The 27176-nt window shown below is 32.1% G+C and overlaps 3 protein-coding genes across 5 annotated transcripts; 2 read left to right on the top strand and 1 right to left on the bottom strand.

The window, feature by feature from the left end:
• Positions 1–2386: 2386 nt before the first annotated feature.
• On the bottom strand, positions 2387–5966 carry LOC113512948 (uncharacterized). The gene is made up of 4 exons (XM_026896917.3): positions 5801–5966; positions 4569–4721; positions 3472–3640; positions 2387–2621 (listed from the first exon to the last, which is right to left on the bottom strand). Exons 1-4 carry the CDS (start codon positions 5873–5875, stop codon positions 2434–2436), a joined length of 585 nt encoding a protein of 194 aa, XP_026752718.2. The 5' UTR covers positions 5876–5966; the 3' UTR covers positions 2387–2433.
• A 1174-nt stretch (positions 5967–7140) lies between these two features.
• On the top strand, positions 7141–13641 carry LOC113513013 (uncharacterized). The gene is made up of 4 exons (XM_052894767.1): positions 7141–7374; positions 9093–9260; positions 10972–11131; positions 13188–13641. Exons 1-4 carry the CDS (start codon positions 7294–7296, stop codon positions 13334–13336), a joined length of 558 nt encoding a protein of 185 aa, XP_052750727.1. The 5' UTR covers positions 7141–7293; the 3' UTR covers positions 13337–13641.
• Positions 13642–15720: 2079 nt separating this feature from the next.
• Positions 15721–25745, top strand: LOC113512929 (uncharacterized). 3 transcript variants are annotated; one of them, XM_031911056.2, is made up of 6 exons: positions 15721–15901; positions 18296–18414; positions 19936–20053; positions 20653–20838; positions 22487–22640; positions 22979–25745. In XM_031911056.2, exons 3-6 carry the CDS (start codon positions 19967–19969, stop codon positions 23071–23073), a joined length of 522 nt encoding a protein of 173 aa, XP_031766916.2. In that variant the 5' UTR covers positions 15721–15901; positions 18296–18414; positions 19936–19966; the 3' UTR covers positions 23074–25745. The 3 variants fall into 3 exon arrangements, with proteins under 3 accessions (XP_031766916.2, XP_026752694.2, XP_031766914.2); XM_026896893.3 differs by lacking the exon at positions 18296–18414 and having other exon boundaries at positions 15722–15901; XM_031911054.2 differs by lacking the exons at positions 15721–15901; positions 18296–18414 and adding an exon at positions 19072–19275.
• Positions 25746–27176: the final 1431 nt, after the last annotated feature.

Below are 27176 nucleotides of genomic sequence, written 5' to 3'. Positions count from 1 at the left end.
TTTATAGTAACAATTTATTTGAAAAAATAACAACAAACACTTATTTAAATAATACAGAATTAAAATAGAGGTTATAATAACTAATTTTAGGTATTTTATGTATCAAATATCAATCAGGGATAACTTGGTAGCCTCCATTTTCATGTCATGCATACATATATTATGCATATAGCTGTAGCTAGCTTGGTAGTTGTATCCCGCAGCTTTTTCTAGTTGAATCAGAATATTAAATATCGTACGCGGTAAGTTACAATATAATCTACTTGTGTATGTAGCAAACATCATTTAAAATATTTAAGATTCATTGAGCAACAAACGTGAAAACAATGAAACATCTTTATAAAGTTTCACATTCATTTTCCGTGTATCCTACTAATATTAGTAGGATGCATGGGAAATGAATTTGTATTTTAATTTCGTATAATATTTTTTATTAAAAATGAATTATTATAAATCTAAATTATTATCATATATTATCATCTAAACTTTTTTAGAGTAAACCATGATTAGGTACTTGCAGTCTTATAAAACAGTCTTAGAACTCGAATAGGTAGATACAGTAAGGCTGGGCAAAATCAAAATTTAATTATATAGTGAAATTTTATCATAGTTGTTATGCAAATTGCTTTACTAATGTAAATTTTAGTACCTAATAGAAGAAAATTTTGTTAATTTACCTATTTCGACATGATATTAATTTTTAACATCTAGATTGGATGAACATAAAAAATATATTTAATTTATTTGAACTTAAGCTATTTTAAATTAAATTTATTCATTAATTGATTTTTTTTATTACAGATATACTTAAAGTTGAATTGATACAATACATAGTTACTATATATGATATGGGTTTTGCAGTTAGTAGCTGTTCTCTTGAACGATTGTTAGAATAAATAGTTAAACTGAATTTCATTTCATATATTTTAAGAATTATCTTCTTATGTTGCATGCATATCCATTTATTATGACAAAATGAATACTTTTAATTTTACATAAAATTTTTATACAATTTTTATTATCACAAATTGCGAGTACTTTTCATATTATTATTCGAATTATTGCATTCAACATATTGAAGTGTCATACGGTCGTTATATTTGCCAATTTTTAAAAACAATAAAATAACTTGCATAATTTCTAAATGATTATTTAAAAAATGTCTGATTAACTAATGGTATACTAGCAAGTTATCATTAACATGCAATGAGATTTTAATAACATATCATAAATAATTTACAATTTCATTACAAAAAGTATTTGAAACTTCTAAGGTAAAATACGAAGTAGGTGAAAAATTTTCAGTGGAAAATTTATTTTATAATTAATATATTAGTTCGTTATAAAAGTACTTTTTAAATAATAAATCAGAAATATTGAAATGTAAATGAATGCTTTAACTCCCGTCTCTTAAAATAAATTCATACTCATAAATTTTGCTACGCAAATATCTATCTGAAAATTCAAAGATAAATCTTACGCCGTTACACTTCAATAGAAGGCTCAAAACACGCAATATTGAGAGAGATTACCAATTTGTCAACATCCCACACATAAATTTCATTACATCTCGCAAGTGTATTTTACATATCAATTTATGCACTTAATGAGATTAAAAGAGTTTACATCAATTCCGATATATTTGGATTTTTAGTTTCTGTATGAAAAAACATCTGAAGAAATATGAGAAAAATAAGAATTGACAAAAACAGCACAGAATACAGAACTAAGAAGCGGAAAAAGAATTATTATCAATAAATAGCTTAATGACATCACAGATAATATAAGAGAAAAGAAATTGGCTAGTTTATTTTTGATATAGATTAAAGTATCATGTATTAAGAAACATGTAGTCAGTGCATTATAAATGATTATTCTTCTTTGATAACGAAATGAGACTTAACCCTTCTTTGCATGATTTTTTTATTGGTAAAAATAAATCAAGGTGATATAATTCATGTTAAAAATTAAAGGAAAAATGGTTAAAAAAATAAAGTTGACAGCTATGTTTTTTTCTGCAATGGACATTAAAAAGGTATCCAGACACGACGGTAGATTTGATATATCATAAAAGTCTGTAATAGACCTACATAAATAAAGATATTTTGAATTTGAATTTGATCAACTTGTTCAAGTGAATTTGTTCTTTTATATAATTTTTGGGCATTCAATGTTATGATGGAAATTTCCACCATTATGCAAAGAAGGGTTAATTACTCGGACATATATTTATTTTATTTATGTATAATACATTTTTTTCTCAATGTAGGGGAAAATATGTCAAAGAATATATATATATATATATATATATATATATATATATATATATATATATATATATATATATTCTATGACATATTTTCTTATGAATAAATAAAATATGCTATATTATAATTATCTATCTATTCTTACTTAAAAAAAAAACACATTGATTTATGCGCCCCTTGCTGGCTTACATTCCAATTCTCGGTCGGTGTTTAATGGTTGAATATTATCATCATCTTCCTTATCAGTTTCAATTAGTGTTTTTTCAATATCTCTAATGTTAACATCTTTCTTGTGCTCGTTTTCCAGCTGATGTTTGAACGCCGTCATCGCCTTCGTAATATAAATTAAAAGTACTGAAAACGATTGTAAAGTTAATAAACATTGGTCATAGGTGACTCTCAGCATCTCAGTCATTCATTTAAGAAATAGAGATCGAATGTACTTTATAGGCTTGATATTAATGAAGTATATTCTAATACTATTTACTATTGTTTTATTCACCAGCAGGTTTCTGTGTAGCTTCTGAGTGACCGCGTATCACGTTTACGGATTCACTAGCGCAGCGTGCGAGTATGTGTACGCGTATGTCCATACTCCGGACATATTCAAATATGTTAAGTATTTGATTTGTGTGTGGTGGAACCTCACTCAAGCTCGAGTCGAATTTAGTTCTAATACCATTATAATTATTATATTATTCGGAGTTCAATACAGGTTGTTATATTTGGTTTCAAAGTAAGGACCTCTATGGGTTCAAGGTAAATGAGAAATATTTACAATATTATGCATTGAATCGTATACAAAATATATTTTATATAATACATATGTACAGATTACTGTACTATGATCCATGGAACACTTGATGTGCAACTATGATTAGCGAGCATGCGCATGAGGCTACTGGGAACGGCTTATCCAAAACCAGGGGACTACAGATATCTTAAACCGCGGGATATCGTTAAGGTAACACAAAGGATCTATGAAATGATGGTATAAGGCAGGGGGAAGCACAAAAGATCCCGATGGGTCGACGTGCAACAGCCCAGCTGATCGCATATGTGAATATAAGATAAGATAAGATAAGGACCTCTATGGGTTCAAGGTAAATGAGAAATATTTACAATATTATGCATTGAATCGTATACAAAATATATTTCATATAATACAAATGTACAGATTACTGTAGATATTATATCTACTTACGTCCATAAATAACGAAAATGGCTGCGACGGTGCTTTGAAGCACAGGTTCTTCAGATACTGGGTCCAATGATAGAACACTGCTGATGGTACCCAAAAGACCAATGACTATAAAAAAAGTGCCGATGCACCAACTTACTAGTATCCAACAGATCATAAATTTTGGCATTTTCTGAAAAGAAGGAAATACCTATTAATGTCATTAAAAAACACTCGTACCTACTCCTTAAGAAACATTAAGTCCGTCTTATATACATACATGTACTAATGAATAAATAAAGAACGACTATTAAAATACTTATCATGTTGTTTTTGGAAAAATGATCTAGAAGTGCCATATGAGAATCGATTGGAAGAGAAAGTTGAATATTAAGTATAATTTTGTTTAAAATATAAAATAGCAAGCACAAATTAAATACTAAATATTGATATATCATTTAAGAAATAGAGTGCCAAAAGGAATCAGTGATAATTACAAGAACATTAGAGCAAATCAGTTTTTGCAATTAGCACTAATTATCTCTATATAATATCATATAGAGTTTTAGTAATTTGTAATGCGAGTAGATGCTATACGCGATTTAATTTATTAGATTTTTGAAACATATTATCTATCGAGATAAGAGGTACTTTTTATATGTTAATATATTGTTTATTATGTGTATTATCATCTATATTTATGTAATCCACTCGCTATCGGCAGGGAATTCGTTCTCATAGTCTAGAACTAAAACGGTAACGTATAGTGTGGTATCAGAAGAGCTTCCTCCAGTTGTGAAATTATTTTCTTGCTGAGTTTCTCCCTCAGACTAGAGTAGGGGTTCTTCAGTAAGGGAATAATAAGGTTTCTTAAAGGTCAGTTACGCACTCCTGACATCCTTGGTGCTATAGGCTATGGTACCCTGTTTACCATCAGACGGGTCGTACGTTGGTTTCCTGTCATAGTATTATAAAAAAGTTATAAAAGTTTTAAAATTTTTAGACCTATTTGTACATATTCTGGCAAAGTCTTCCTTACGGGGAAGGCCTAGTTCCAAAAGTCAACAGCTAATATCTCATATGATAATGATTTATTTAATATAAATAATGAGTAGACATACCTTAAAAATGCCGTATAGAAGAAAAAGACCGGAAAAGAAGTGGATGATAGATAGAAAACAGATCACGCGGTAGAATAACTGTACAAGAGGAGGCAAGGTCTTGTTACGCACAATAGGTACCAGGAGTATCATCGTCGCCACCAAGGAGATTAACTAAAGAAAAAAAGTTAAGTTTTATGAGTATATGTATGTTTATATTATATGTATGTTTATATACGATATAAACATAGATATACCTTAAGTATATCTATGTTTATATCGTTGTTGCTGTGTGGTCCCGGCATAGAATAGGCCACCCTTTCCCTTTCCGCGGGAATCGTATGAGGCAATGAAGGGAACTCAATCGTCGAGGGATGGGCATCAGCGTCCCTCTTAAAACATCTCAAAGGCCTGGCTGTGGTTGCCAACCCACCTGCCAAGCGTGGCTACTACTAATAAAACTCCCCTTATGTTTATCTATGTTTAAACGTGTAGTGCAGTAAGTAAGAAAATTGTTTGTTAAGAGGTTTAATAATTGTTAATTGTGCACTACACGTAGGCACACTAGGTAAATGCGTCACCCTACCATTTTATTTTAATTTTCTTTATTTGTATTTAATATATAAGATCATTTATATCTGTTAATGTTAACTCCATCTTCAATCCTTGTAGGATAGAAAAGTCAAAGTGACAGTAAACAGATCTACAACTAAAAGATAGAAATTACTCTCATAATATCTTGTTTTGCAAAAGTATTTAGAATTTGTACTGTAATAAGCTTTGTACTAAAGTCGATTGCTTGGGTACCTCTGTCCCATTTATGTTTCTACCGCGAAGCAGTTGTGTTTGCATGGCTGTGTTTCGGTTTGAAGGGTCGGATATGGCGTGAATTTACAGGGTACAGAGGAATAACACCTGAGTCCTCAGGAATGGCAACGCATGGGGGGTATCATGGGTGAAACAGTACACTCTGTTATGTCCATGGTACTACTCATGTCTATAGGCGACGGTTACCACTTTCCATCAGGTGGGCCGTCAGCTTGTTTGCCATTCTAAGTTGTATAAAAAAAAAAATAAGCTCATTGAAATGTTTTTATGCATGATAATGGAATCATAATGCCTCCTGCGTTATCGGTACACGTTGGTGATGCATCAGTGTGTACAAGAAAAAACATGTACATACAAATTCTTAAACAGAAAATTTTAAAAATCTTTGTGTCTGCATAATAAACTAATTTGAATATTTAACTCACTGTACATATGATTCCGAAAAATTTGGCTCCTTTACTCAATTTAATGAAGAAAAAACTGTTGGTTTTGAAACACATTTTTCCTTGACTAGTACAATCTATAGAATTGTAATTGTACTAAATATACGTTTACCCAGTTCGATATTAAAGACACAACTAAACTGATTTAGGTATTTTACCCAAATTTATATCATTGGGATTTCGATAAGATCGATATAAATATATATATAATATATATTCTGCTCGTAGTTCACACTGTGTTCGTTAATAAAGTAACATGTATAGTCCAGTAAGTCTTGTAATGAGGGAGGGGGGTTTTCGTTGAGGTGCTTGTGTTCGAAGAGTTTTCAGGGGTGTAAAACTGAGGGGGGGGGGGAGGTGTAAGTGAGGAATTGCGGCTAGTGGTATTTTGTACCATATCTGGCCTATTTGATGACGTGAAAAACGTCATCATTATGATAACCGATATCCGATAACTATAGGGTAAATTCGAAATTTAACATGAATGGTTCAAACTTTTTTATCGTCTATCATTTTCCTTTGTTTTCATTGGCAGAACAGTTCCTTCAAAATCCTAACGATTTCGATTTCACCTTATATATGTATGGAATACTGAATACCCAGTAATAACCGATATTGAATACAATTGTGTCGAGATAACATATTGCGCCAATATATACATATTGAAACTACAGATATGTTTTTATAAGTGTCATATAATCACATCAGATGCCTGGGATTCAAGCTAGGATACCATGTGTTATTAGAAATCAGGCAACGAACATTTGGGGGTACAATCTAGAACATCCAGACTCTAATCAATTCAGAAAAGTTTATTTTGTAAATTCGTCCTATCTATGCAAAGAAACTTGCCCACCATTACGCTATGAAGATCATAGGTCTGCATCGCCCATGCCTAATGAAAGATATATTGCCCATGCCCAATGAAAGGTATGTATTGCCATCAGCGCAGCAATGAATGTCTATCTACAGCATATTATCTACAGCTATAATCTACAGCATATTTTGATATGAAGAAGAAACAGGGCTGGAGATAGTATATAACCTTTCAGAATACCAGCATTCACAAGTTTTGAGTTTGCATATGCTCTATGGACAAAATATTTTATCTCTTCAATCTCAGCTAAGGAGCTGACATTAGATTGCTTTGTAAGGACCCTAATAAGATTTAAATAGATGGAGATTATATTACAGTTATTAAAATTTTACAAATAAATTCAATGTCAAGATTAATATGAACAATATACCTACGTATGAATGTTGTTTGTGATATTGCAGCCAATAAATCTGTCACACGCTTATCAGGAGACCTGAAATTTCATTCAACAAAGCAGTGATAATACGAATCTTGTGTCGCGTAAACGTACTTCAATATATATTCAATTTAAGTACATGTATTTTATAAATGATTTCTCACGCATTATGGACGTTTGCATTGCAATTTTATCTCTTAATATTTGTGTGATACGGTGGAAATGAGTGTGCCAATTGTGAAGAAGTGTTGTTGTTGTGTTAGCCTGCGAACAGCTACTTTAGTTATCGGATGTCTTTATACGGTACGTTATTTGCTAGTTTATCACTTTCAATAACATTTTGTTTTGGGATTGTGCCCTTTTACATTTACCTACCGATCAGTTTTTATAGGCAGACCTCTAAACGATTCGTTAATCCGTGTGGTGATAGGTAGATAACAGTGTAAAAATAATGCTGCTTTGATTTCAAGTAATGTAACAAAGGAAATAACGAAAATATGATATGACGATGCTGAGTGATTTTAATGGAGTGTTGTATATTACAGGTTTTTTTGTTTAGATATGATAAACAATTCAGATTTTAAAATGAACATCAAAACATTTAGTGGCAAGTCCTGTTACTTATTTGATTTGTCGGCTTTAGTATTCATTTTATTGAGCAACATTTATAGAGGTTTAGAAAGAGGGTTTATATATAACATTTAATTAAATTTTTCATTGTTCAAATGATATTTTTTTTGCATATTCTTTACTGTATTACCGTAAGGTGGCGATTAGGTATCAGTGATATCAGCGTGATAACGAAATTATCTTTGGCCGCAACCTTGTGATATAGAATGCACAATATTTTATGTCGTGTTTACACTAAATATTTTTTTAAACTATAATAAATATACTACTATAATACTTGCATATAATATAAAGAAATCTTAGCATCGTAATTAATGCAGGTATAGATAGTATAGTGTATTTATTGTCTTAAAATTTCATGGATAGATAAGTCTGTTATCAGTGAAAATTACAGAGAGAGGCTAAAATTGAACAATGGATACCTAAGTAAATCAATAATTATAGGAATAGACGTTTAGTTCTTTGTTATGTTACTACGAGAAAATGGCTAATCGAATTCACGACATTGAGTGTATATAAGTATTTTATTAAAATTAAACAAATGAGTTACTAGATGCAGCTTGACCTATCCATTATACGAGCTGGGTTCAGAACTTAGAGGTACGTTTAAATTGAATGTTTTCACAATTACGAAGAAATCTGTGAAATGATTCATACGGATACCTACCTACTACTAATAATAGCGCAGACCTTGTGAAACTATAACCTTGCGTATGATAAAAAAATAGAACATATATATTTTAGATACACAATCGGGACTTAACGTTGGCAATAAAGAAGCAGTTAGGTAGGTATTATTTACCTGTAAGGGTTTTTACATCGTGTTAAGTCCCGATTGTGTAATTGAAATATGTGTAAACAACGCGAATGTTTAATCAGTTATATTCAATTAGTTTTATTTATTAACATTCATTCCGGAAATTTTAGTACAAACAGCTATTTTATTGGCAGAATCAGCGGTCACTCGTATAGTGCCACATCAGACAGTGTATAGTTTTGAAAAATCTACAGTATCTTTGGGAATAATTTTAGTTTTGATGGTTGGCAGTGTTTCTCCTTTCCCGATTCTAGTTCCACGACAGGATTTTCGATTATATTGATTGTAGATGATAATAATTTAAACAAAAAATCATATAAAACACAAAACTGCTATTCCTTTCATGTAACATCCAAATAAATATGTAATGCATGTATGAAGCATAATAATATATAATTAATAGTTACATATTATTATGCTGTGTGGAAGTAAATATCGTGAAAATAGTTTGCTGTCAATATGAGTTGTTTTGTATTTTAAATAAAGCTTAGGAAATAAACTGCAACTGCTTTGTTATTTAATTTGAGGATTAGATAATTAGCGTGATTGTGATTTTTTTGGAATTTGATTTTAGATATGGACCCTAGCAGAGCTGATAGGATCGTGCGTGCTGGTGACCTTGTTGCCGATTGGAACGGATGGGAAGGTGTCAATTCACAAGAGGGTGCTTTATATAACCGCAGTTGTAGTTTGCTGTGTGCATTTACTGTTCTCAGTACTTTTGATCGTCGCTGTTATCAAGGTATAAAACTTAATTTATTATTATACAGCATAAAAGAAAATATAGGTTATTTTTATTATAGTTAGAATGGAAAACAAGTGACGGCTTACCTGATTAAAAGTGGTAACCGTTGCTTATAGACACGAGCAATACCATTGATAATAGAATAACCTATGATGGCCATGGTATATATATCTAGAGAAAAGATGTCTTGGATTGTTTTTTTATGGCTGATAATGGAATGGCAACCTCTCCTGCGCTATCGGTATACACTGGCGGGGCACCAGTGATTGGTGAGGATGAAAAAGCAGGTCAGTTAGCCCATCATGACGAATTCAACGATAAATTGGTCACGATGGATTCCAGCGGGAACCGCGTAGAGGTCGACCTGATAGGGTATATTGAGAGCAATGGGTACTAACAATCCGTTCTCCTATCTCGGATTGTTAGGCTACAAAGGAAACAAAGCTTTAGGTTTCGAAATATATTTGTCCGTGATTATAATACTTTACAATTTCAATAAAGATAATATAGATTGTGTTTAATATTAGTAAAAGTAAACGTTTACTTAATACGACATTAAAAACATATTTAGATAGATATTTATATAACTTTCGTTTTGATAACTAATTTAAAATTCTGATTTCAATTTGAATTTTGCTCTCTTTTCAATACGAGGCATGGATATCGGTATCGAATCAATATCTATATATTAGTTTCCATTGGACATTGAGGACGAAAAAAGTTCATCACTCAATTCAATATCGCTCATACCAGTCCGACATTTATATTCATTTAGACAGGGTCCTTCATTTAGTTATTATATTCTACATAAGCGATATTGTATATATCCGTTATTTGGCCATTGTATAGATATTGCAACTAAAATATATAGATATTGGTATATATAACTCATTTTTACCTCCTATACAAAAAGTCACAAACGAATGTATTTATCGTCATTTCTAGTGAGTCCACAAGCAGAATAATATGGCGACATGCGCTGTCTTGTGCTTTCTCATGTGAGCGTTGACCGAAACGTTTTTATCGACGGATCGTTTACCACTTCTCTAAGTGGCTTGATTATAGGATAATTATATATTTGTATCTATTCTTTGGCGACTCTATACCTCGGTAGTAGCGTGCGTAGATAAACTTATTATCATTATTGCCTCTAGCTGAGATTGGGGCAATATTTAAGTACAATAAATTATTATTTAAATTAGTTATTACAATAAGCTTAGTTTCCGATATGATAACTGTTGATCATCTAAAACGTCACATCCGGTATATTATTTAAGCTACATCTACACTTATAAAATCGTTTGTCCTACCTGATTATCAATGCATAGCCAAAACTATTAACGCTCTTTTTTATAAAAAGTAAAACCTTCTACAAATCTAACTATTGCACTGTTTTGTCACTTTCTTTTAAATTTGGAATTTAATGTTTAAAGAAAGAGATAACCCGTAAAACTTAATATGTTTTTTAAACTGCCTTACCGCGTGGCATAATATGGGCCACTTCTTCCATTTTCGTGGGTATCGTAAAAGGCGACTAAGGGAATTTAATAGGGCAGTAGCATTTTTCTTAATACATCACCAAAGTCTAACTATAGTTGCCAACCTGCCTCTTGCAAAGCATGGAAACTACTTGCAAAACTCCCCTTTATGGGAGAGGCCTGCGTTCAACAGTGGATAATGGCTGATAGTGATGTTTTTTAAATTACAGAAGTTGCCAGTGTTAATGTTACCTTGGACGATTGTGACGGGTATTATCTCGGCCACGGTTTTCGTAATGTCATTGATGGGCATGAGCTTGGTGCTGCAGGATTGGGGAGACATGTCTGTCGTTGACGCCACCTTCGTGATTATACACTTCTTAAGGGCTTGTAAGTACACCAACTGTGTTATGTAATGAATACATAGAAGATTTTAATGGGCGTTAATGGAATGACGGTTCAGCTTGCACTATTTGTATATGCTGGCGGGTATTGGCGTACTTATTTTCCAGGGAGTGACCAGGTCCGTTAAAGTACGCTCCCATCCTTGGGTGTAAAAAAGACGCATATATGTATATGTTCTCATATACGTTTTATTCCGTCGGAGTTTGAAATCAACATTAGACGTTTCTGTAGTAGGTTCAACCCATTTTAAAATTCCTATACTGACGGGATAGCAAAGAAAATGATCGTGATACTTTCATCAAGAATTAACCACTATAATTAAAATGGGCATCGCATGGAGGTGGGCCTGATAAATATATTGCTTAGCGTTGGGGCCAATAATCGTGTACTATGATACATGAATACAAAAAATTTTTGAAAATCACCTTAATTATCGGCTTCGTATACCATCGACATATTATGACGAGGACTGTCGTAGACATGAACTGCACAAACTAGAGGCTATCATCTAGTTTTAGTTTTAGACATAAAGTACTGGATATGTGTTTTCTTCACGACATTGTGCGAAAATGTCGTATAGACTGCGAAGAATTAGTAACTGCCATAGCATTCTGCGCGACATCGCGTCGAACGGGGCACACACCCCTGCTGGTCGTGCCTCGCCGTGCTTCAAACTTCGCAGCCAATTCACCTCTTACACGAATTCCTCGAGTTTATAACAATAAATTGAGTAACGTGGATTTATTCTTTCAATCTAAATTCACATTTAAGAAGCTTGTTATAAGGACTATACGATACTATACGATTATAATCAATAAATAATGTAATTAAGTGAAATCATAAAGGCGGTGTGATTTCCAATTCCAATTATTCTAAAAGCACAGAATCAATTCTGTACTTTTAGAATAATAAGAAACCTGTTATTAGAATGAATAAATAATATTTTTGTTTATGTTATATATATAATTCCTGTTCCTAACTATTCTCTTTGAGGGGGGAAGAGATTGATAGTAATGCGGACTACCAGACCCATTGCTAGCGAGATACCCCGTCAGATCAACCCCCACGTGGTCCCCTCTGGAAATCATCGTGCTGAATTCATTACTTACTGGTGCCCCGCCAGCATATCTCCTTAGTGCAAAGCTACCATTTCATTACTATCCGTTAAAATAGAGAAGATTTGAACACATTTGCTAGAATACCACTCAGCTCCTCAGCTGTGTGGTATTCTAGCAAATGTATTCAAAGGTTACATGCTTATACTAATACCTAGTTTAGAAAATAGTCTGAATCATCATGTAAAAGAGAGACTTGATAAGAAGTTAATAATAAATCACTAATCGTAATAAAAGTTTTATATAAAGCTAATACTAATTCGTAATCGAGAACGATTAGTTTTACCAACACATTATTTTATTGTTGTAGAAACCTTATAATATGTTCATGTAATAAAGTACTTATACTCATTCATTTATTCATTCAGATTTTTTTATCTTATATGTTTTTTTTTATACCACTGAGGTGGCAAACAAGTATACGGCCCACCTGATGGTAAGTAGTTACTGTAGCCTATGAACACCTGCAATACCAGAGGTATTACGCGTGCGTTGCCAACCCTGAAGAAACCTCTTTACCCCCCTTTTGAATAACCCCATGCTGTAGTCTCTTGGGAAAACCTCTGAAAATGTATATACAAAATATTATATTTGTCGTGTGGTCCCGTCAAAGCATAGGATTCCCGTCTGGTATAGAATAGCACACCCCTTCCATTCCTGTGGGTGTCGCTTACGCCTCTTAAGGCGACAAAAGGAACTTAATGGTCGAGGGATGGGCAACAGTATTCTTCTGAAAACATTTTTGAAAGCCTAACTGTGGTTGCCAACTCGCCTGCCAGGAATGGCAACTACTGACAATACTCCCCTTATGGGAAAGGCTTACGTTCAATAGTAAACAGTGAACGGCTAAAATGATGATGATGATATCTATACAAAAATATATTCATAGCAGTAGTATAGTAGGAGTTTTCGTATTATTTTTGCAGGTATATCAGCATACTGCATAGTGGTTGTACACAGTTACCATAAAGATATGATGAACAAGCAAATAAGAGGTACCATGTACAATAAAGTGAACACGGAAGACACAAGAGAACATAATACAAGAGAAACTGCAGATACACCTCACGTATAATGAAGCTATCACGTGTAAGAACGTGTGTTGAAGTACACCATATGCCGTGGAAGTAACAAAAATGATTTTTTTTTGCAGAGGCTAGATAATACCTAGATATTTATACTTACACGTATGTCAATGTATGTGAATAAAGTGAAATTTTATCAATCAGAGAAATGTTATATTACATATTTTATTCCGTGTTATTTACCAAAGAATGTATTCTGTAATTTAAAAATATTATTAGTATCTACTTATTTTACAATTATGGTTGTTTTATATTAATTATTTTTTAATAATAAATTAATAAATAATTTACGTACGCTTTGTTTTGTGTTCTTTTTTACAATGTGGTTATTTCCAATATAAAATAAAAGTTTACACATTACCATGGTAGAGAGTATAAATAGCCTAATAATCCTTACTAATTCTTATTAACAATAATTGTAAAAGCGAATTTGTCTGTTTATTATTTCTTGGTGCCAACTCCACCAATAGTCATGAAGTTCGATACCCACGGTAGTACATAGAGTGGAGCAGGACATAGGCAATCAATATATTATTCTGCTCGCTTGGACGAAGTCGTGTGTAGGAAATAGAAAATAATAATATTTTTGTACGTACAGGCAAAGATAGTTAATATTACAGGCATGGCAGGAAGCACTGAAAATAATTTTTAGTAATTTCCATAAGAATGGATTCCACGGTGACGAAACTGCGATAAAGCAGTCAAGTATATACGAGGACTAATAACATAGTACAAAGAACTACTTACTTTATAAAGATTCCTTAAATTGCGCTCATGTAATAAAATTATAACTAGACGATAATAAAAATTGATACAGGAGCAATAAAAGTAAAAAATATTAAGAAATTTTGTCTGTCTGCTTGTTCCGGTATTATGCATAAACTACTATACCAAATTGGACACGGTTTCCACAGTTGTGTTCCTGAAGGTTTAACTTAAAATCCTGTATGTTTTATTTTGATACGTCTATTTTATTGGTTGTCCTATTCCTGAAATTCACGAGTACGAAGTACCAAGCAAAAAGTTAGTACTATAGTAAAATCGTAAGTGTTAAAAAGTACTCTGTTAATACGAATTAATTTTCGATTGAATATCGAAATAAGAAATTAGATAAGAACCCAAATCATATATTTTTAAAGTTGATTATTTCTCGTTTGTCAATGTTAGATAATCTATTCATTTATCAAGAGAAAATGGCTGAACGGATTTGAATAACATTTTTATGACTTACTGTGTCATAACATAATAATATCTAATGATTTTACCATTATGATATAATAGGAAAGCAAAATGCATTTACATGAAAAGATTTATAATTTTTCGCGATAATGTTGTAAACGTGTCTCGTGATTCGCGGTTCCATAGAGATAGGAGGGAAAAAATAGTTACCTGTTTGCTTATGGATGTAGATGAAATGATACATTAATCTGTGCTAATGATAGGTATATCAACAGTGCCGTCGGAGTCACGGACGACTGCAAGCGGCTTCCCCGCGTCTTCGGCAATAGGAGCCGGTAAGAGTCCAGCAGTGCCCACATATCTCCTCCGAGGTATGTGGGTCTGCATGAGCATTTCCCCTCGACAAAAAAAAGTATATCTACAGTGGCTGGAGTTCATTCGCTGGATATCCGTGAAGGATGAGGTCAAGTCGGTGATTAGTTTCAAGAAGTAAATTTCAGAAGATGTCTGCTTAGATACTTATCTATATTGTTAATTATTTTTTCAAATAGTTTTCGTTAATAATTACTGGTAAGTTAATAGCTAAGGTAGGTAACCTATATTAATTCCAAAACTTATAATAAAATTATTTTAATTTCGGTACCCGAACAGCTATTAAAATTTATTTAGTTTATATTTTAGAAATTAGATCAGGAATTATATATAAATACTTTACAATTATATATAAATACTTTACTTAAATGGAAATATAAGTTTTTAGTAAATATAGATTTTTAATTAAAAAATAGTATTTAAGTAAAATAACAAAATTGTAAGACTCTCTTACCTAAGATTATAAAATAAATATACGTTATACTAATCTATGGTTCTTTTTTAACTAAAGGAATCTTTTTTTATAATTAATTATTTTTTATTTTTATGCACTGGCGTACTTAAATTTAATGGTCTGTTCTTGTGAAATTTTTACCTTTATTAACGTATAACTGAAAACATTTCGTGAAAACGCTTCGCGAGTGAGATAACGTTTTTTTTAATATCATTTAGAGAATGTAATCAAATTTTTGTTTAGTGCCCAAATTAGTCGTGATTAGACAAAGAATATTACACTTAATCTTTGTACTTGATATCTTGTTAAATGTCATACATATCTGTCATATTAAATTGTCAATGTCATATATGTTATTGATAGGGAGTGACAACTGTGATTTTATTCATGTTTATATTACAGATTCATAAGAGTAATTTGTTTTTATTAACTATAAAAGTTGGAATTTATTAATATTTTTACTATAGTTTTTACGGAAGTTAATTATTTTATTATACTTCCATCAAGCTGATAATTTTTTGTTTTAATTCGAAATCATCGCCGAATTTTGGTAAGTATGCGGTAACTATATTTTGATTTAAGAAATGTAATCTGTAAGCGTAAACGCGGCATTTTTTTTTAAATATGTTCTAACGAAAATATAGGTTAAAAAGTTATACATAAATTGTTTCTCATTTTATAGTATTGTTTTTTATAACAAGACTAGCTGTTGCTATTTCTATATTAAAAATAATTAAAAAAATATTAATAATATGTTTATTAATATTTAACAGTACTTGTTTCAATTTCGAACTCTAGATAATAAATATTTCGTTTTATTTTATTAAATAATTAAAAATCCTCAAAATCAGACCAAACTGTATAGACATTGACAGATAGATACCTTTTGGAGCTGAATCAAAGGCTTTCTATAAAGTTAATATATTAATTTAATAATTTCGGTAAATTACTGTTTTGTAGGTCATCATAAACTAAAATTATAATAATTTTGACTCAAATCTATTAGAAACCATAAATATTTAAAATACTGTCAATACACAAACAACTCCTCTTGTGTAGCAGATGCTCATAGGCAATGGTAGCCATTTTCCATCAGGTGGTCCATCAGTTTGTTTGACTTCCTAACAATAAAAAAAGAAAATGAATTCAGATTGATCCATATAGTTCAGATGTATATTAACAATATACAACAGTTGCGATTTCAAATTAAAATTTTGAAAGTTTAGAGAAAGCGCCTCAAATTCAATCTCATTGTAAGCATTTACATCTCTGTATTGTGAATAATTATTTACTGTTATTTTTCATTCTCAGAATATTGTTAGAGGTGACTAGGTGAACAATGCATCATACATAGTTTATAATATAAAAGTTCTTACAAAAAATAAAGTACTTTATATTATTAAATAAATAAAAAATACTATCATTAATGTAGATAAGTTGTCAAAGGGAGACTTTGTACAAAAGTCATCTGCTTAGGTATCTCTGTCTTATTGAAGTTTCTGCCATGAAGCATCTTGCTCGCATGTCTGTGTTTCGGTTTGAAAAGTAGGATAAACAAACTCAAACACTTTCTGTTTTAACCTTATGGTTAGTTGTACAAATATATTATTGTGTAATAAAGAATAAATATATGATTGAAATTATAGGGCATGGTGATATAATATTTTATAGTGTCTATAGTATTACTCATACCTATAGGTAACCATTTTCCATTCCAGTTTATCATACTAAGTATAATAAAAAGATCTCAGTATCTGATATAATATAACAGGAAACAATAACTTAAACATCTTAGTTCTCAGAAATGCCAACATATGAAGGGTATCATGACAGGGACTATATATGTTGGTCACCACTTTCCATTAGGTGGGCTGTCAACTTGTTTATTATTCAAAGTTGCATAAAAAATATACTTCAGGAGTGATTGATTATAATCAATAAATTTTGAGGGATTTTTATTTAAGATTATAGAATACTAATGTATTAGTCCCAAATTATTATAGTCATCCCTGTGGAATAAGTTGCTTCACTGCTTTGTATGTTAAGCTCATTTATTTACCCAAACTCAGTGAATGAACATTTCTGTTTAATTTCATAAGAGTAATAAAATAGTTTATCATAAAGATTATTATATTCTCTATAGATAGTCAAATCTAAGACTATAAAAAATACTATAAGATATAGGTGTCTTTTAGGGGTTTATGGGTGAAAATAGAATGGCAGATTCATTTAAGCTGTCGGTAAAGGCTGGTGGGGCATTAGTGGGTAATAACAGATCAGAATGAAGTCAAGCTAGTTAGAATATCCATAGTTTCCAGAGGGGATTGTGTGGAGGTCAACCTGTTAAAGTATATTGTTAGTAATGGGCCCATTTATCCCCATTACTAACAATCCCTTCCTAATATTATAAATATGAAAGTGAACTTGTTTTGCCTAAATGACTTCATAATTTTTTATGAAATGTGGCATTCATGTAGGTACTATATAGGTGAACAAGGAAGATTTTTATCCCGCTCAATGAACATATCCAGGCCTAATTTGCGGTTAAAATGTAACCAAATAATACACAAATAATACAATATCATCTATAGTATTTTGTAATTAAAAGCATATTAAAATAAAGGTAAATTGTAAATCGACTTTTACAACTATGTTGAATATGACACTTGACATGCCTATAATCCGCCCAACCTACCTTTAATTGAATTAATTCGATTTATTATCGGTGTTTTCCGTCATCGGAGAATTAGTCGGAAAAATAAATTTACACTATGTATGGTACCGGATAGATTTCAAGAGATGACCTTTGTAGTCTATAAGTCGGAGTAGTGTACCACTACTCTATGACGGTCTTTGCCATTTGTTTATATCTGTGGTATATCATGTACGTATGTACTAGTTTTATCTGGTATTCAATTAATCTATATACAAATTCTACGTATAGAGATGGATGACAGTAACGAGTGAAATGAACAATGAAACGACCTTGATGGGTGAAGTTCAGTATTGCCAATAATAGGTGTAGCGGGATTCTGCGCGGGCGCCGGTCCAATTTACGAGCTGGTATTTATATAAAAACTATATCAGGTCTATCAAAAGATTGTATAATTATATATATATCAATACTAAGGTTAACAATTTTATTATAAAATTGGTCAGCATAGTAAAAATAAACATGCTTTAAAAATTTAAAAAGCTAATTATTATGCATGGGAAAAACTATTTTATCAGGGTTAATAATTGACCAGTCTAAATTTGTGAACAGATTTCCTAAGTCAGTCAGGTATATATATATATATATATATATATATATATATATATATATATATATATATATATATATATATATATATATATATATATATATATATATATATATATATATATATATATACATATATATATATATATATGACATGAATGATTAATGTATTATGTACTTCACTAACTACCGATTTCGCAGATTGTTCGTAAAATCTATTTAGATTGATAATAGATAATCTTATTATTCAGAAAATAAGAGTTCGGTTTACATTTACGAGTTAGATTTAGGTAGTTAATCTATGATATAACCCATATGTTAAGTATTACTTTTTATATTTCCTCAATTTAATAATGCACCGCCTATTTATTTCTCGGTTTGCCCAATAGTTGACTGGTAGAGAACACCGTCCGGTATTAAGTCCGTCATTTATACATAGTTTTACTAGGCTTTAAAATATAAATAAATAAATATAAAAAAAAATTGTTGTATTTAAATTGGTTAAAACGTACGCTTGTCGCTTATAACTTACGGTGTAATATAATTATTGACCACTTTATAGACATTTTATAAATACACGGATCTTGTTGTTTTCTTTTTTGTATGCACTTGTTTTAACGGTAATTCGCCTGCGGGAGACCGGAGATGACGGACGATAACCTGTGAGTTCTCTATTATTATTTACTGATCTGTGTTCTCAGTTTCATTTTTGTGGACTTATGTTCGGCAAGTTTAGCTATTTCTTGAATGTATATCTTCCTGTAAATTATTTGAAAATATCTGTAATGTTGCCCTCTGAGCATTTTTCGGCATTTTCATTTAATAACCCGTATCTCTGGCACATATCAAATGTTGGCTGATAGAAAATAGTTATAGCATTAAGTTCGCTTTTTGTACATGTCTAAATAAATAAATAACTCCGAATACGATCATAACAACGATATTTATTCGAAATTAAGTAGACTCTTTTAATAATATTTTAGAGTAAAAAATTTATACGCAAAACGCGACTTATTTTCTGCGGCTAATATTTCATTTTTATCTGGAATGCCAACATCCGTTGGCTCATTTGCCATTCCAAATTGATTTCAATTCGACAGTTACCACATTCCATCAATTGTCAATTTGATGGAATGTGGTAACTGTCGTCTATAGATATGAACAGCACCAGAACACATCCTGACACCTATGATAAGTACTTCTCTTGTGTTACACGCATGGGACAGAGATATCTAAACAGACGACTTTCATATAAAGCTTCCCTCTGATGATCAACTCGTAAGGAGTATCTGGATAGTTAAACTGTCATTTGATTATTTCAGAGCCGCCTCAGTTGCTGAAGAAGAATTGAGTATGGGCGTGAGTGTGCCATACGTGACATCGTTTTGTTGCTGTTTGAACCTCGAGGTTGGCGCCAAGATTGTTGGATATTTACACCTGGTAAATAATATCTTACACCCCTCGTGTTTGTTTATTTTAGCGTTATTTTTAGTTTTACCATATTTTAAATTGCGTTTTTTACGCCACTTTGAATGGCAAATAAGCTGAAGTGCTGAAAAGTAGCGACTGTTGCCAATTGACTATAGCACTGTAGACAAAGTTTGAAAGTTAATATCGTCATCATACCAGCCGTTAACTGTCCACTGCTGAACATAAGGCTCCCCCATAAGGAGGTTTTTGTTAGTAGTTGCCACGCTTGGTGTGTAGGTCAGCAACTGCAGTTAGACTTTTTTTGACTTTTTTAAGAAGGGTGCTGCTGTCCATCCCTTGATCGTTAATTTCCCTTAGTCGCCTTTTGCGACAGCCACAGGAAAGGCCCTGCTCTGCCCATTCTATGCTCGGACCACACGGACAAAGTTAATATAGCATTAGAATACGCTGTGAAGCATATGTGTTGCTATTCCTAAAGTGTTATGCTTTCGTACTCGGTCGGTAATTTCTTGCAATATTGGATAAAAATAAGTGTCTTGGAAAAACTTTTAAAGAAAAATAATAAATATCTGCAGTTAGTTATTATATAAAATAAATCTCTATTTCAGGTAGCTTCCTTAATATTGACGATTCTGAGCGCGTGGATTACGTCTGGTATCTACGATAATATAAGCACAGTGGAGGACGCGGGCGACCATGTATATTCGCGAGCGTATCCCATCGCCCTGGCAGCGACGATTGCCTCTATCGCACACGTACTGCTCGCTTTATTCCTGCTTCTGTCTGCTTATAAGGTAAACAGTTGAATATCGGTTATTCTTAAATACTAGATTCAAAATGTTATCTTTCGACAGTTTAACCCAACGGGATTCGAACCCTCATCTCTCTGCTAACCGGGCTGAGTGTGTTCTCAGTTACACCACGAAAGAAAAAAGGTGTAAGTCTGTAAATGTTTTCAACAACTTTTTTTAAACATTTAGTATGTCTGCCGTTTTATTAGCATTTTAAAATTTTATTTTTAAAAATTTTGATATAAATCGTATATGTTTTTTTTTTTTTTGTAACAAAACCAATTTATAAATAACGCTGAGTTTTAGGTTTCTTGCGCTATGAAAATTATGTTAAAAGATAAATACAGTATCATCAGTAGGTAATATGAAATCATACGAAATGGTAATACTCGTGTTATAATTCGCGTAAAGCAAACTTTTAATCTTTCTGGTCTCATCTTTGCTTAATTGCTTATCGTCAGGGCGCTTATTGTAATAAGAGAGAGTATTTGATGTAAAATAATAAGCAAAGCAATATAAAAAAAGTAAAAAGAATTTATAAATAGATTCCTATTTAATTTTTGCTATAATCATTCTTTTTATAAAGTATTGTATAATGATTGGATGAGGGCCCAAAATTAAACATCTTCACACAAGTATATACATTAAGTATGGGTAATATGGATACCGCTCCGATATTTACGTATTGGGTTCCTTTGGACATTGATCGGGAAAAGGTATACGTTAGGAATGTGAATGTGAATACCAATCCGACATCTATTTGGGCCATTGTGCGTATGGATATTGATGCAGCGGTCCAAAAAAGGGGTTCTTCGGTCATTCACGGATATCTTTTCCGAATATATCTAAACGTTGATGGGCCACAGCCTCATCCAATATAGCAGCCGTTTTTCGGCTTTGAAACACTTTTAATATATTCTGTCTGTGGCTCCTATTGTGTATAGATGTTTGTTTAATGGACAATGACCCGTTATTGTCCCTATCATAATTTTGAGGTTTTTTCTGTCTAATGTAATAAACGTTTTGATAGTCGTTGATTAAAAAAAATCAATTTTGATTGTCTGCAATCATTGCTTTCCATCTTTGGTTTTGTATGTCAAGGATCTTTGACGAATCCACATTCGAAATTGTGAGAATGGAAATGGTCGCGCTCTGGTTCCTGAGCCTTTCCTAGCTAGTTCGTCTGTGGCATCGTTACCATAAGATCCACTGTGCCCTCTTATCCATTGGAGGATAATACGGTTATTGGAAGATATCCTATCCAGCGTTCGCGTTATCTAAGTCTGTTTTTTTTGGGTGAAAATGGTATATACCCCGCCTGCGCTATACGCTGGTGGAGCACCAATCAAAATAGATGAGAATGAAAACAGATTTTTAATATCTGATGAATTCATTTTTTTAACCATGATAGTTTTGGATGGAAACGGGAGGTGACCTGGTTGGGTATATTGATGGAAAGTGGTTACTAACAATCCCTTTCCTATCTAAAAGTCTGTTATCCAATATTACTTTTTGGATAACAGATTTTTAACGTATTCGTTACTGGACCAGTATATAGATATTGTAACTACAATATACAGATATTCTTATAATCCCTAATTTACATATCGTGAATATAACAAAAAAACTATCTAGAAATATTGCTTTTCAGCGGTGGTGCAATGGTCTCCGATCGTGGGTATGGATAATGGTGGCGCTCTGGGTTGCCGGGTTGCTGTACATCGTGGTCTCTTCTGCTCTCTCGGGCTTCGTCGATTCCGGTTCGGACATATTCCTCGCGTTCGCGTTGGGCGTTGTATTTTTTGGTATGTTATATACATTTCCATTATTGGCTGTTTCCATACAATCAAAATAGGGGAATGGATTTTTAATATCTAATATTAGTTTTTTTTTATGTAATTTTGGATGGCAAATAAACAGATAGTCACTTTGCAGTTCCGTTAATATATAATTTTATCGGATTAAATTCCACGCGGTCCAACCAGAAAATAATCGAATGATTAATTAATGAATCGTCGCGATGGACCAACCATCATTACTAGCTGTGCAGACATGTCTCGAATACTTTTACTTGGCACTTTGAATAATTAGAAAACTCTTATTTAGGAAACGGTTACCAAAAAAACAAATTTTATATTTTCAGTGGTGGTCGGTTACTGCATTATAACTGTAAACAGTTATTACTTGATGCTGAAGAGCTCTGAAGACATGGAGGGACCTGCGAAGATAGACTACTGATCAAAATTTTTGTGGTAACTATATGTTATTGTTATGTTTTTATAATGGATCTTAATGTTTACAATCGTGTTGCGATAAAATAATTAAAACATTTTTAAAGTCTTATAAAGAAAATAAAAACCAAGCTGCTGGCACTAATACTGAATATGGTATATAAATCTAAATATATTGTTAAGTTATATTAAAAAAAAAAACAAATTCTGTTAGCGTCATGGTTATTCTTGCAACAAAATTTTATTATATTGGCAACACTTCTATTTTTATTTGGTAGGGACCGTAACCGACGTAAATCCGTAAACGGTCAAGCGATTTGGATTAGGCATGTCTACGTTGCTTTTCATAGCAAAAAGCTTTTTGCTTTACTAGTAGGCATGGGTTATACAAACTGTATGTAGTAGCAATATTTTTAATGACGTCTTTTGATATTTGACAAATATATGACCTGCAGACAAACTACATATTAGATATTATTCTCTACAAATGTTTAACCAATCACAGATATTAAATAACTCTTGTAGAATAACATGACTAAGTTTGTGCGCGAATCAGATAGGGTGGTAACGGCAGTTTCTTAATATTTTTTATTGTTTTGAGGTGAAATAATATATAATGGTGTATATAATTATAATAAAAGAAATATGTCACGTTTAAATACGATCTTATTATGCGATAATTTAAATAAACATGACTTACCACAAGAATGTATAGAACCATACCTACGGCATTCAGTCCTAGCACTCTATTGTTGTTGAGCCAGGGCTCTTGTATCAGGGCTAGATCCAGGTCAGAATTGCGGAATGTTTTTTCTAAGATTGCAGGTGGCTCTTTGGCATAATGGTGGTTGATCTGGTTAGTCTTGGCCGTGATGCAATTAGTGCGTGTGGGCGCTTTATTGTTTCCCTTTCGCATTCTTAGTAGAACGATGTCGTCCTTTTGAGTTGATTGGGAGCTTTGGCGTCTCTGCCGCGTGTGGGTTTTAATCGGGGATTCCTTGCCTTTGGGATCCCGTTAGTGTCGGAAGGGCTACCTTTTGTGGCTTTAGAGTTCCTGCCGCCAGTTCTCACATGAGGTTTAGGCGTCTGCACCTTTGTGGTATCTTCGCCTGTTCCTGACAAATACAAACTATATTACCCACTCCTATCTATTTTCCATCATACGAGTCGCAATAAATTGATTTACATCAAGCCGCATGATCGTTTACGGATTCCTTTAATCCTTTTTTCAGCATTATATTGTCAAAATTATTACATTTATGTCAATATATGATTATTCAATGAATCTATGATATTATTTTCTTGGTCTGCCTTGGTTGTTAGACTTGATTACTAGCAGAGTAAGATGAAGTTAAGTTTGTTACGTATTAGATGTTGTGTATTTATATTAGTCTTTTAAGGTGCTTATGTACTGGGATTGAAATTGTTATAAAATAGAATAATATTTTATGATTATATTTATTGCATGGTCAGAGTCGGTAGTTGTAGGCGACTACAGTGGTCTCAATTAACTGTTGTTTAAATGGTCAAACTGATAATTTTAATGAATGTCATGCATTGACTTTATACAAAAGTTGTCTTTTGAGTACCTCTATTCCACCTGTGTTTTTGCCGTGCAGTGTTGACATGGCTGTGTTTCAGTTTGAAGGGTAGGATATAGTACTAATTGACAGGGTGCAAAGGCATTACTCTAGTCCTGTGGAATAAGGAATAAAAATAAAATTGCATGTAACATAGAATGGTAAACTGATAGCTCATCTGATAAAAGTACTAACCTTCGCATATAGACATGAACGGAAGCATTACGACATACATTACGATGCCAATGGTATGCCTCATATGTTGGCATTTTTGAGTCGCAAATATTATAATTTAATAACTAACTTTCATAAATAAGCGACGGTTACCACTTTCCATCAGGTGGGCCATCAGCTTGTTTGCCATTCTAAGTTGCATAAAAAAAAACTAAATTACCTAACTGTAAACATTGATGACGTTAGCTTTTGTTGTTCCGTCATATTTCAACGACGTTTAGGAGACGCGTGAAACGTATTACTTGTCTGTTTTTTAACAGTTCGTTAACAGTCTATGTACTTAAATTTTGTAAATTTACTATTTGCCATACATTAGTTGAAATAAATAATTTTGTAACAATAATAGTATAACAAACAGTCTTCAACATTTTTCTATTCATATAGTTTGGCGTATAACCAATAGAACAATGAAAATATTTTGAAAGTATTTGTTAGATCCGCTTGCCAAGCGTGGCAACTACTGACAAAATTTCCCATATGGGGAGGCCTATTTTTAATAAATAAAATAAAAAAAAGACATCAAGGCCATTTCCGCTGTACATTTTTTGTTAGCTTTATGTTGTAACTCGTAAAAGTTATTATGTTGGTAGCATTGAATTTACCAACTCGCCTACCAAAATGTTGCTATCGTGCCAATATCGTGATATTTGCAAAAGTCTATTATAATCGAATAACAAAAAAAAAAAAAAAATATTGGCACAATTGTTATAATAATTAGATATAGAAAAATTATGCTCAAGTGGTAGCAGTCGTTTAGAAAATAATATTCTTCCGTTAATTTTTTTTATTATGAAGCATTATCTAGTCAAATTACAATTGGTGTGTTTATATTAGGGGACGTCCATTAATTACATGAGGCTCGAGTGGGGGGAGGGGGGGGGGATTTTACGGAAGTAATCACGAAATATCATAAGGGCGGAGGGGGGGTGGATGTAGTAAGATAACACGTGTATTTATTTTTCGATTCTAAACCGAAAAGCGGCACCAACCTTGATTCGCCATTGCAACCTTAATGTCTGTCTGAAAATTTTTTTGCGATGCTTAATTTTTCATAATTAAATAAGATTATACTTGTATTTAAAGATAACAGTCTGAAACTTGTGTAGTTACCAAATAATGGTACCAAAAAATACACGTGATTTTGGGTAGGTAATTAGTCTAAAACCTCGTCAACTGTCACCACGAAAGGGGGGGGGGGGGAGGTAGGTAAAAAGTTGCTAAAAACATCACGTGATTAATGGACGATCCCTTATTGAGACGATTCGTTTCAATTATACGTTAGGTTTATGTATAAAAATTATAATTGGAATGTATTCAGTATTAAAACTAAATTCTATACAATGTAATATTCGTGATAAATTAATTGATCTTGTAACGATAGCTTTTATATGGTTTTTTACTTACCACATTGTATTGCATTTACAATGTAAGTAGATAGATGGGCACTCTTTATTGTTTTCTCCATAAAATTGCATAAGTAAACTTATTATTAATGCAAACAATTATAAGAAAAGATTACACTGAGGAAGTAGGTAATTTTAGTTTTCAACCGACTTAAAAAAAGGAGGTTCTCAATTCGGTTGTATCTTTAGTTTTATATAGTAAGTTTATTACCTCATAATTCTGTCAGTTGTAAAATGATTTGGAAAATTCTTTCTTTATCTGAAAGGATATGCTTACAGATTGGTCCCGTTGAGATTTTATCAAAAAGGGTTGAGTAGTTTAGTTTTTAAAACAATAACTGGTTTTGCCACAATTGAAGTTGGAATTTTTTTGGGAAACAATTTAATTATATAAATACGTGTGGAAAAAGATGAAGTATCTTATTAGGATTATTTGCATTTTATAAAGTAATAATATATTATTTTATTGATGTAATAATAGTTAATGTAGACTATATTTGTAGGTGTAACGAGACTTTTTAAAGTAAGTCTTTGTATTATCTTTTTGTAGGTTCACATCAAATGTTCTTTGTTTTGACTGAGTATGTGTATGGATAACTACGTAAAATGCTGTCAAAGTGCTAACATATTAATAGAAAAGTAATATGAAAGTGTGTTTTACAAAGAGACCCCTCCTCCAATCTAAAAACTCTATTTTAATTAATTTAATAGTTTATTGTACACACTATTATACATAAAAATATGACAGAGGTAATCAAATGTACAATGGCGAGCTTAACTCTAAAAGAGTTCTCTTCCTGCAAACTCAAAGTGGAAAGCAGCATCAATGTCAGTGTGTAGAGCGGTGTACAATATTGTGAAAATTTTCAAAGGAACTGGACAAAACTAAATTT

This window comes from Galleria mellonella, unplaced genomic scaffold (assembly GCF_026898425.1).
Source record: "Galleria mellonella isolate WM207_F2 unplaced genomic scaffold, CSIRO_AGI_GalMel_v1 utg23, whole genome shotgun sequence".
NCBI classification, from domain to species: domain Eukaryota; kingdom Metazoa; phylum Arthropoda; class Insecta; order Lepidoptera; family Pyralidae; genus Galleria; species Galleria mellonella.
Note: the sequence above shows the minus strand (reverse complement) of the source record. Positions and strands in the feature narration are given on the sequence as shown.

Excerpts from the sequence above, each read along its gene's own strand:
- LOC113512929 (XM_031911054.2), top strand. Across the intron at positions 20,839-22,486 it reads TGCTTCTGTCTGCTTATAAG|CGGTGGTGCAATGGTCTCCG; the intron begins GTAAACAGTTGA and ends ATTGCTTTTCAG. Across the intron at positions 22,641-22,978 it reads GTTGGGCGTTGTATTTTTTG|TGGTGGTCGGTTACTGCATT; the intron begins GTATGTTATATA and ends TTATATTTTCAG.
- LOC113513013 (XM_052894767.1), top strand. The coding sequence starts at position 7,294 with ATGAGTGTGCCAATTGTGAAGAAGTGTTGTTGTTGTGTTAGCCTGCGA. Across the intron at positions 9,261-10,971 it reads TGATCGTCGCTGTTATCAAG|AAGTTGCCAGTGTTAATGTT; the intron begins GTATAAAACTTA and ends TTTAAATTACAG. Across the intron at positions 11,132-13,187 it reads TATACACTTCTTAAGGGCTT|GTATATCAGCATACTGCATA; the intron begins GTAAGTACACCA and ends TTATTTTTGCAG.
- LOC113512948 (XM_026896917.3), bottom strand. The coding sequence starts at position 5,875 with ATGTGTTTCAAAACCAACAGTTTTTTCTTCATTAAATTGAGTAAAGGA. Across the intron at positions 4,722-5,800 it reads TTTTCGGAATCATATGTACA|TTAATCTCCTTGGTGGCGAC; the intron begins GTGAGTTAAATA and ends TTTTTTCTTTAG. Across the intron at positions 3,641-4,568 it reads TTCTATACGGCATTTTTAAG|AAAATGCCAAAATTTATGAT; the intron begins GTATGTCTACTC and ends CCTTCTTTTCAG.